The sequence below is a fragment of the Emys orbicularis genome, chromosome 16, assembly GCF_028017835.1.
Source record: "Emys orbicularis isolate rEmyOrb1 chromosome 16, rEmyOrb1.hap1, whole genome shotgun sequence".
Taxonomy (NCBI): domain Eukaryota; kingdom Metazoa; phylum Chordata; order Testudines; family Emydidae; genus Emys; species Emys orbicularis.
In genome coordinates, this window is record NC_088698.1 from 20,585,839 (window position 1) to 20,598,031 (window position 12,193).

A 12,193-nucleotide genomic window follows, 5' to 3' on the forward strand; every position below is an offset into this window, starting at 1 on the left:
GTGGAGTACTTGTTGCGGAGTAGCACCAGCACTTTGAACTGAATCTGGAACTGGACACTGAGCTTGAGAAGCTCACAGGAGGCCTGGTGTGAGATGTTCATGTTGGTCTTTCTTGTCCACAAAGCAATTTGGTGGATGCTAAATAAGCTGTAGTTTCAAATGCATTAGTCAATCCTACACAGAATGAAGTGGACCGGAGTGACCTCAATTAGGGGGTGATGAAACCATGGAATGGAAGTGTCCAGAGGTGGGAAGAGGCATTTCTTTCTATTGTTACTATGTGAGCACCCACAACACTGATGGCATAACTAATGTATATGTGCAATATTTCTAGTGTACTTCATACTGAACACATTAAAGAAAGATTTGTTTCATTCCTACTAGACACCCATCTGCATATACTACGGACCTAGTATAAATCCAAGTAATTTCCGTTCTTTATTAAGCGATCCCACAAGATAAATTACTACCAACTATATGGCAGTGCAAGAAAGCACCGGGCTTGATCTTGAGATCCCATATGCCCACACTCCCTAGGAAATCAGGTACAGGTACTGGATTTGTGACTCCTGGAATTATATGGTATAAAAGAAATTCCATTTTCTCTCAAAATAAAAACAAACAGAACCTCTTCAAGGCTTAATTAAGATACCAGAAAAATAATGTTCTTGGTGTAAAACTTACACTGGAAAGTTACCACTCCTTAGATAAAAGGACTATCCATCTGGAAAGATAGATCAATACTATCACCTCTCATTACTTTCATCTATAAAGAGGACAATTCTCACATTTACTATAATCTTTGTATCACAATGTACTTACAATCTGCAGGATAGTCCGCCTGTGATGTCTGTATGGCTGCACTATCTGCTGATTGTGGGGTAGATGAGTTATTGTCAGACTGAGCTTTGCGGACAAGTGCTGCAAGTGGATGATCAGGATCCACCACTTTTAAAGGCTGCAGAAATTGTAATGACATCAATTTAACACTTGATCAACAATTATAAGTATAAGCATTTAGAACTTCTGAATTTGAGGACGAAGAACAGCAATTTAACACCTCCTTTCCCCAATGACTTCAGAATGCCTCATTGTTATGCTTTAGAGAAATACTGACACACTGTTCAGAACACAAGTCTTATACCTTTTACGTCACCCTGGCTCTCAACCTGAAGTGAGCAGTAAGAATGATAAAACAGCATACAGTAACTCCTCGCTTAATGTTGTATTTAAGTTCTGAAAAATGCAACTTTAAGCGAAACGATGTTAAGCAAATCCAATTTCCCCATAAGAATTAATGTAAATGGGGGGGGAGGGGGGGATTTAGGTTCCAGGGAAATTTTTTTCACCAGACAAAAAAACTATATATTATATAGATATACACACACTATATGTTTTAAACAAACAATTTAATACTGTTCACAGTTATGATGATTGTGAAGCTTGGTTGAGGTGGTGAAGTTAAGAGGGTGAAAGAGGGAGGGATATTTCCCAAGGAATGCCTTGCTGCTAAATGATGAACTAGCACTTAGCTTAGCCCTCAAGGGTTAACACGTTGTTAATGTAGCCTCTCACACAAGGCAGCACAAACACGAGAGAGGGGAGACAGCATAGCATACAGAGACAGACACACACCTTGTGTGTGGGAGAGAGAGAGAGATGCACACTGCCCCTTTAAGTAAGCTGACCCACTCTTAAGTGCATTGTCTTTAAGTGAATCAGGAAGTTGAGACAGCAGCTGCTGCCCCAAGCTCTCTATGTCTCTCTCCGTCCGTGTCCCCACCCTGCTCTATATGGAGAAGGGGTAAATGGGGTGCAGGAGCAGGGGGACACCCTGACATTAGCCCCCATCCTCTCCCCCCCCGCCCCCCTGCACAGCAAGCAGGAGTCTCTGGTAGCAACTCCAGGGCAGAAGGCAGGAGCAGCACATGGCAGTGGGGGGAGAGACAGCTGAACTGCTGGCAATTGATAGCCTGCTGGGCGGCTGCAGCACAGGGAACTTAGGGGAGCGGGGAGCGGGAAGCTGATAGGGGGAGCTGATAGGGGGGCTGCCGGTAAACCCTGGTTCCAAGCCCCCACCAGCTAGCTGCAACGGGCTGCTCTTCCTGCAAGCAGTGGACAAAGCAGGCAGCTGCCAAACGACGTTAGAAGAGAGCATTGCACAACTTTAAACGAGCATGTTCCCTAACTAATCAGCAACGTAACAATGAAACAACGTTAACTGCGACGACTTTAAGTGAGGAGTTACTGTATTTGTATATTTTTAAATAAATCTGTAAGATGAGGAATTCTGTAGCTGCCTTACAAGTAACATTCCATCAAAGCTAGTATTAAATATCAATGGTGGGTCTTGTGAAAATATGAGGTATTTTTTATAGACGATTAGGGTTGGAAGAGACCTCGGGAGGTCATCTAGTCCAATCCCCTGCTCAAAGCAACTAAATCATCCCAGACAGGGTTTTTTATTATTGGCCAGTTAGCATTTTTACCATTTCCTTGAACATCCTCAAAAATATAAGTGAAAGATTAGTCTCCATTATGTTCTTTTAGCTGTTTATGCCATTACCATTAGCCAGGTATCTTGAATAAATAAAGGAAACAAAAATGCTTAACAATCTTGTAAAAATAAGACAATAAATGGATAACTTTTAATTGTCAAAAAGTCATTCAATTAAACCATCATTAGATACTAGGATTCTATTAAAGTGTAAAAAGAAAACATTAAGTTGAGACAATGTATGAAGGGACAGGATCTCTTAAAGAACTGTTTATCGCCGATATATAGTTAATATGGAAACCATCCTTTATTGTTATGCAACAGAAAAAGGTGTATTCAAAGCCAGAACACCTCAAAGATAAAAGTAGACTGCTAAAAATAATATGATTTACATGTCAGGGTTCATGTAGGATTTTTTTATTCAAGTGATCAGGAAATAAATGTTAAACTATTTTCCTAATAGGGCAAACCTAACTTGAAAATAAAAAGCAAATTTTTCCCCAATAATTTTCTAAATCAACTGTGATACTGTAGCAGATCTGCGATGGAGAAGTTTCTCCTTCACAACCCAGCTTCTTAAGCTGCTCGACCTTGTGCTAGGACATAAGATTTTTGTCATTAAAAGTATGTCACAATTTCAGCACAACTACTTCACTATAAAATAAAATAGAGGAGAAGGCTGGTTGTGAGGGAATAGAACTATTCAAACTACCAATCTTGGCAATTAGCAAGGGTGTCCAGGAAATTAAGAAAGCATGAGGCAGGAAAACTGAAGCACAAAAGTTATATATTCCAAAGTTTTTACCAATATGTAGGCTCTATTTTTTCCGGTTGTGTCAACAAAGCAAGGGAAGTACGGCATTACAAAGACTGTACTGTATACAAATCAGAACTTGCAACTTGAAGCATTACAACCTAGAAGAGTAGTTTTAATATGGTCAAATACCTTTTATTAGTAGTAGTAGTAGTAGTAATTTGTATTACAGTAGCACCTTGCAACCCAAGTCATGTACCAGGACCCCACCCACTGTGATAGGTATTCTACAAAGAGAACAAGAGATAGTCCATTCTCCAGAGGGCTTACCTTCATAAGCTCTTCAAGTCTATTGCACTTTTTTGAGGCAAAGAGACTCGGATGCAGGTAGTTGCCATCTTCATCATCGTCATCCTCCTCTTCATCAGAATTAACTTTTGAATCTACATAAAAGCCAATGTTTAGAGGGGGGGATTTTAGTTCGATTTCTCTCTCTCTTGCCATTTTAAGAGGTGTCAGGTAGGGAGAAAGGGAGCAGGAGTAAAGTTAATTTTGAACACCGTTAGAAACTATGGCTTTAAGAAACTCAGTCATTCAAGGAATAACCTATAGAAATTCTAATGTGTGAATGAACTTTGACTTCTTTAAATCTGGTATTTTGTATCTCCTTTTATTTTCAGTAACAGCTACAGAACAAAAATGAAAAGCCTAATGAATCTTGACAAACTAAACTATTACACAATACAATTAAAATGTTCTCTTGTGACCATTTAAAAGTTGGCATTATTTACATAATGCCAGACAGATATGTACATATTTGAACAGGCATAATTTATAGCAGTTCAAGTTCAAATGAAATTTATGTGCAAAGTAAATTTCCACTCTCACTTGTATACATGGTTGAAGGCTTTATGTTTTAAGTTGTTTCAATAGTGTAGGCCAAACCCACGGCTACAGATAATTAAACCCTGAAAAAAGGGTTAAAACAGAAGAGGCACAGTAGCATTACTGGCTATCATAAATTATTAATCTATTGGACAAACTGAAGTCTTAAAACCGTTTACTGTCTTACAGGCAGACTACTAAAAACGAGAGACACAAACAGGCACGGTTAGCTATCAAATTAAGACTAATATTTAGTTGCATGGGGTAATTTTCCAATGGACTAATAGAATTTATAAGCGAATAGAATTTATTATAGGTGCTCCAAGACCACAGCAGCTCTTAGATCTGAATAATATAAAATGTTCTCCCTTTAGAGATTTTTTAAAATTATTTTGCTGTAAAAGTAGACTTCCTTTGTCCTGAGGCACCTTATCAATCTCAATTATAGGACGACAGAGTATTGTCCTACTAACATGCCAACACTCCAAAAAAAATAAAATGTGGCTGTTTATTATTTCTTTTCTTCTTTGTAGAGTGAACATTCCATATTAAAGTGAGGGTGCGTGTGTGCACGGCAGATTTTTAAATTACTTTATTTTTACAGTACTACTTACATATTCCTAAAATTTTACTTGCGAATATTGCAGCTCACACATACTGGTGCTACATATAACTTGAAGTTGTCAACATTAAGTAAACCATTATTTCCTGTGTACTAATTAGCTGAATGCTTTCTCAGTGATTGCCCTGCTCCCCCTCTACCCAATGTATTCCCCTTTCAGGAAACAAAGATCAATAAATAATTCAATGAAGACTTCAGTTCTTTTACATTTGCACAAGATTTAGAAAACACAGTATCGCGCAATTAATTCTACAAAAAGCAAATGCTACCAGAAAGGTGCAGAAAGAAAAGCAAACAATAGCATTTTTACAAATATGTGAAACTTTCATCCAAAAGCAGGCTATATACTGTGATCACTTCATGTACCCATGATATTCAGCCACTTCTGAGGTAATAAGCAGCCACTGCTAAAGTACACAGCAGCAATGCACAATAGTTGAGGACAGGAAGTGATCACCACCTTACCCAAATGAAACTGCTGGAGTAATTTACATAGACAGAATGTAGTAACTCCCATGTGGCCCTGCCTTATTCCAGTTCAGGTAATTGCCTCATTTTTGCAAAATAAAGCAGAGAACATTTATAAAACCACACATGATCAAGACGTATTTTATATCAAACAATAACTTACTCTTTTTTTCTTCCATTTTGTTTTCTGAAGGAGCAGCATATCGTCCCTCCTTCATAGCCTTCTGAATGAGTTTGTAATAGGGGTTGAGGTAGTGATCGAATCGCAAGAAGTCAAACTGAGAATTGCGAGCTTGCTTGGCTTTCAGCATAATCTCAAACTGAACTCCCTGCTTGCACACAAAATTTGCAGTACGCTCTATAATTGCATGCATTTTTGCAGTTGGTGGCTATGGGAACAAAATAAAAATACTTATGAACACATTTTACTAATCAATCCATGAACAATTAAGTAAATTAGTGAGACGCCTGGCTAGAGTTAAAACAAAAGAAGAGCTTCCATATCTGGAAGAAGCTTCCTCGGCTTCCATATCTGAAGAAACCCTGAAGATTCACCATGTTTCCTTCCTGTAAACTTCTCCCACTCTCAACTCTGTCTCTCTCAACACAGTTACCATTATTTCTGCTATGGGCAATTAACAACACTCTCAAAGTATGCAAATAGTGTCCTAGACTGGTAGAGAGATAGATATTAAGTAGCAAGACTTCCTCCAGGAAACTGTATCTGAGCAGTGTCCTCTGAACTGCAATTCTTCTGTGCTGCCACAATCAACCACAGTCAAACATATCAAAGTTTGAATGCTTTTTTCAAGGAATAAAGCTAAACAGCACTACATCATTTTCACCCACTACTGAGGACTAATGAAAGCTGCCCCCCACCCTTTCAAATAAAATCAAACCGTCTGGAGAACAAGAACGTAATTTAAGAATTGAAATGCTTCATAAACAGTACTGCTCACTGTCTTTATTTAATTTGCTACTTGGCTAAGTCTATTTTTTCTTAACTGCACATGATGAATTTCTACAATTAAAATAATTATTGATACCTAAGAACTAGATAAAACATAGAATGAACCATTAATGTGGTTACATTTTTTGCACCAACAGACAGATACAGAAATCTGAGTAGAGCATAGCAAGATTCCATTTCAAAACAGCTAAGGCAAACCATATTATTAAGATTGGTGCCATTTGTTTAAACGTGGAAAAATATTTTTGTTTCAAGGTGATGTAAACACAAAGGACCTTTATTTTGGCAAGTTTATTTCTACCAAAGTCTTTATTAAAATATTAACTTGAAAAATAATCACACTTTTGTCTAATGTTTTCCCCAACTGTTACAAGGAACACCTGAGATTATTATAATTAAAAGTTAGCAAAGAAGTTCTCTCTACAGTATCAGTTTCTTTACTTGTGTATCTGACAGAACTATGTGCATAGCCAGTTTCACAATGAAATCATTTAATCAGTTGATCTCTGGTGGCCCTTTTGAGCAGCAACAGGCAAGAGAAACAGAACAGGAAAATATTATCGAAACCATAAGTATCAGCAGGAGAACTCAAAACGCAGGGGATGTATCAAACTTATTTTTAACTCTTTCTTAAAATACACTAGATAAATTAATGGTATCCCTTCATAACAAGCTACTGAAAAATATATGCTATGATTAATTACTACTATGCTGACAGGGAAAGTTATTACTGAGATTATTAGTACTACTGGCCTGTAAAATAAAATTTATTTTTAAAAATGGGGTTTGGGATTGACAATAACTCTGAAAAAATAGAAAGCTTGCATTTTGGATAGTAACCTTGGATTTTTTGATAAATGGACTCATGACACTTGGCACATGTCACAAACTTAACAGAGGACCCTAGCAACTTCTAGAGGGTCCTTGGAGGCACACCATCATCAGCCATCTGTATGCCCTCATAAAAGCAAAGAGCAGTATCACAACTGCAGTCTACCAGGTGAGAAAAAAGAGAGGGGAGAGAAATGGAGAGCCCAGAATGAAGAGATTCCACTGTGATCAGAGTAGTTCATCTGGATTTAATGTACCAATAGGAAAATACAATTGAATAGGGTTCCACCACTGACAGCAACTCAACCTCCAACATTTATAACAAAGAACCCCTACTGCAAAGACAACTGCACTGAAGGAATATACTTATGGCACATTATTATACGTCTACCGTAGTTTCATTACATAAACATTTCAAAGAAACCTTTGGAAAAAACATGAAATCAATCAAACAAAAAATTCAAATTGTAAAACAAGGATATAAGATCTGTTAAATGAATAGCTCTGATATGTACCACATGATACCAACATTAAACAGGATGAAATCCTTCAATGAATACCTAATGAAGACAAAGCTATGGTATACTGTGTGTTCCAGTATTTATTGTACTAGTAATACAGTGTTTACTCAGAATTCTAGTAATTTTTGCCAATTAAGAGCTCATCAGCAAATTGCTAAGTAATCTGTTGCCTCTGAGCTGAGGCAACTCCACAGAAACATTTTCAAAACATTCTATAATACACAGGAATTGTTTATATCATAAAAATGTCTGTTTATATAAAACATGAAACATATTGAATTCCAAACATTTACAAATGTAGTCAAGCATCAATGGTACCTCACTTCAGTGAAATCAAACTTCCGTGAAGAAGGAAGAGTTGATTCAGCCTACGTTTTATAGAAAATAGGTAAATTGTATCAAGTTCAAAAATTACATTGCATGGATTGTGGTGACAACACTGAATGAAAATAAAACTTCTGTGGTTCTGATGTTCCCAAAATAAAGGGATATATTTCTTAACATTTATTAATTTTTCATCACTCCTTCATAGAAGTGCTCTTTAACATGGCTATAGTTGATGTTCGCTTACTTAGTGCAAGCCCTATTTTTAATTTTTTCCTCTTTTTTGTAAAATAAGTTGAACTTAAATATACTTTTGCTCAAGGTTTTATCTTTGTTCCAAATGAAAAGATAGATAAAAATTATATTAATGTGGTTCTTTATGCTTTTATTTCAAAGAATTTGCAAAAGTTTGCCATTTTATAAGCAGATAACCTTGTTTGTTGGCTGATGCATTTTGCAATTTTAAAAATAAATACTACAAAAACAATTACGTTTTCTTCCAGAGTACTTTAATCAATACTGTAAGTGATGCTAAAAGCACATTACAACAAAAATTACACTCTTTTCAATGGAGCAAGTAAAATATGACAGTTCTAATTCCATATTACCGTGGTCAGTTTAAATTAACCCACTAATTTTAAAATAGCTAGGTAGATTTTAACTCAAAGTCAATGGGAAAATGCAGTTAAAACCTTATGAACGGCCATAAAACTTTATAGCAATAAAGGCAGTATTAAATATACACACATACCAGTTCTACATCAGGAGGTACACTCAGTCCCAAGGGAGCAATGAAAGGTTCTTCATTTTCTTCGACATTTTCTGCCTGAGCTGCTTCTACAGTAAATGACAAAGTGAAATGCTACAGTACAGAACTAGTCAAAAATTAGACATACAAAATATGTATTAAAATTATAAATAAGGAATACTGATAGGATCTGTGGTTCAAAGAATCAGAATTCTCTAACTGCTGGGCCAGGACAAGTGCTGAAAGTATTTGCACTACTCACCATGAAGTGATTCCAAAGGCACTGAATCAAGTTATGCTAATTACTATCGTGCTTTTTTCTGCAATATGGAACTTGCTTATATTAAGCACTGGACCAGGGCTTGATTTATAGGATATTGTACCAATGGCTTATTAAAGGTCCAATATCTGACAAATCATCAACTCCTGATCCAGTACTGAACATAAACAAGTCTGATATTGCAGGCAACTTTCATTATATCTTGAAACACTTTGCTATGTCTATTTTTTTAAATAAGTTTTTCTCTTCCAAAATTAAGGGACAATTTTTCAACGCAGTGAACAGAGATGTTTCCTTTCTGCGACTAGGCAAGTTGTAGAGCTCCTATGTTCCCAATACCACTAACATTTATGTACATGTGCAAATTACTCACATGAGTAATCTCATTAACTTCAATAAGGCTCTGGACACAGATGTCCACCCATATGCAATGCATTGCAGGATCAGGACAAGCATGAATGTGGGGGGGGGGGGGGGGGAAGTGTTTTTTGTTTTGTTTTTTTAAAACACAAAGGTGAGTTTCTATTGCTTTCCATTATCTGGAATAATATAAGTATGTGTGACTAAAAACGTTTGCCCTCTACTAAATATTTACTTTATTAAAATGTAGTTACTGTTTGCACAGAAAATGTGTATTTTAACTAGTAGTTGTTTTAGTAGGCTCCACACTTTACTAGTTTAGACTTAAATAGCTTCAAGACATGACTGAATCCACTCTCACCTTGACAAACTAGAGAATGCAAACAATGAGAAAGACTGAATGAGAAAATGGACAACATACACAGCATTTTATTTTTGTACTTCCAAGCAGGTCAACCAACAGAGTGAGGTTCAATATTTTATTATTGGTGTTTAGCTTCAGTGACCTATGAAAAATAATGTGCAATACTGCTAATATGAAGAGATAAACAAAGCAGATATATATATAAAAATGCAACAGTTCTCCTCTACTAGGATATGTTAATGCTACACAGTTTCACACATTAGAGAAAGATGCATGGAGACATGCTGGTCTGATTTCAAACAGCTGTAGGCCACACTGGTAACATTTCCCTCTAGCTGAACATACTTTAAGTGGAAGATTCAAGAAAAGATATTTAATCTCTTACAATTCTCATCCCTCTCTGAATTGTAATTGTCTCCTTCCCCTCCGCTCCTTTCATTTCATATTGAGTTTTGGAATAAAACTGTAGATATTTAATAGATTTACATTATACAAACTTTATTTTTCACAAATATAAAAAAAGGAAGCAAAACAGGACATTTATTTGTACTGTATATTTAATAAATCTTAGAAAAAATATGTTTTGTCCATTTGATTGTATAATACCATTTTTGAAAATTAACTTACTTTAAGATATGAAAGTATTAAAAAATAAAGTACAAAGAAGAGCATGACTGCAACATTAAAATGCTATTCTATTTAGTAATCTTTAGAATTGAAGCGAGTGTTGCTCCTCCATACTATCCTGCAGCAAACGGCAATCTGTCATTTACTGTACTAGATGTACATCAAAAAAATCCAGAAAATAAACGGTTAATTGAGGTATTTCATTCTGAATAAAATAACCCTCTGATACAAACTTTAATCCAAATAAAAATAGATTACTTTATGGTGGAAATAACAAAGAAAGAAGGGGCAGAATAGGAAAGTATAAAACTTCTGTGAAAATAAGAACCCTTCAGGGGAGGCACTGAAAGTCCACTTTGTTCAGGCCTCTAGGGAAGACATGTTTGATGGGATGCAGATATGATAGCTTTGCTGACTACTTTATTATTTGTGTGGAAAGTCAGCAGGATCGGGGTCGAAGTCTGTTACAGGTTCGTGACCTACAAATTATTTGCTTTATTTGGCATCCATAGTTCAGAACGGGCAATTACAAAAAACTCCAAAATAAATTATAGACTTTTTTTTTTTTAAATGAGTGGGAAAGTATAGGGGATTTTAGGTCAAATGTTCCAGATAAGAAAAACAAGATCCTGAAGTGGAAGCAAAGTTACACTAAGGAAGTTTAGGCTACATCTTGACACTAGCAAAGAGTTGTAAATTTGTAATTGTGATTAACTGGCTTTTTAAAGTAATGAGCTTGTTATGTACTTTTCCAAAACAGAACTAGATTAAAATCGCTTTCTTTAAAGTGATTGCTCAAATTCACATTAACAGGTTACACTGGTGTATATAATCCAACTCCAATAACTAATTTCTGCTCCATGCTGACTTGTAAATATGGCATGTTTACAATTCACAAGTCAACATTAAGGGAAATCTTAATTGCACCATTCTGTTGAAAATTCATAGCACGGTAAAAATACAGCAAATTACAGAAGATAGATCTTTTCATCTGCTATAACAACTGTCTGCCCTTTTCCAAGAAAATCTACTTTGCTACCTCCGTTTGTTTCTACAAAAGCATTTTGCGCAAGGTACATTTAAACAAGTGAGTTCGCTGTCAGGATTCCATTTTAATGAACTGCCTTAAGAACATCTGTTTCCCTTCAGTGGTACTGACTCTGAAAGTGCAGTGCAAGATCTGATGCAATGTACTCTAGCATTATAAAATTTTAAAGGTATTTCAACTTCATCAAAGAAGAATTCGGTGCGGGGGAAGGGGGAGGAAGGGAGGTGTTATGTTTTCTTTTTGACAGAAATCATACCAGTATTCAAGGAGGGCTTTTTTAAAGATGTTTTTAAAAAAACCCAAAACTTGAACACTGAGTAAGAGAATGTAAGAGCTCTCTGATGTTTTTTCCATTAGAAGAAATACCACTTTAAGAGTAAGTCAGATCAACAGCTTTAACCAGGCACAGCTTTTCTACCAAGCAAGATTGAGATTTCTGTTTGTTCCTTACACTAAAACTTCCTAATAAACCGTTGTCGTGATGAACTGAAAGTATTCTGAAAAAGAGTTCAGTTCTGAACTAGCTCAACAATACAATAAATGAAATTAGAGTAATTTGTTTACACTCAACTACAAAGACAAAAGTGTACACCATGAGGAAAAAGTGGATTTTAAGTCTTTCGTTATCTATATTAAACATCAATTTACTGATATTATGGAGAGGAAAGGAGAATCAAGCATGCTAGAAATAACATTTAGGAAAGCTGGAGTGGAGCTTAAGTGTTTTTTAAAATAGTGAAGTAAAACATTCTCCAATGACACTGATTCAACATGATCAATGCTAATTCTGCTGTAAGAATGCTAAACCACAGTTCCTTGGTTAAAGCTGGGCTCCCTTGAGATGCTTGAAAACTATCTATAGTAACTGAAAGTAAAATAAAATTCAAAGTGGCA

At 35.9% G+C, this 12,193-nt stretch overlaps 1 protein-coding gene across 5 annotated transcripts in view; it reads right to left on the bottom strand.

The window, feature by feature from the left end:
• Positions 1–12,193, bottom strand: part of SFSWAP (splicing factor SWAP) — a 111,623-nt gene that overhangs the window by 85,920 nt on the left and 13,510 nt on the right. For all 5 annotated transcript variants that reach the window (XM_065417555.1, XM_065417554.1, XM_065417556.1 and 2 more), the window contains exons 4-7: positions 8,624–8,709; positions 5,390–5,615; positions 3,582–3,694; positions 823–958 (exon numbers count right to left, since the gene is read on the bottom strand). In XM_065417555.1, coding sequence (XP_065273627.1) covers positions 823–958; positions 3,582–3,694; positions 5,390–5,615; positions 8,624–8,709 — 561 coding nt within the window. The remainder of the gene's footprint in view (positions 1–822; positions 959–3,581; positions 3,695–5,389; positions 5,616–8,623; positions 8,710–12,193) is intronic.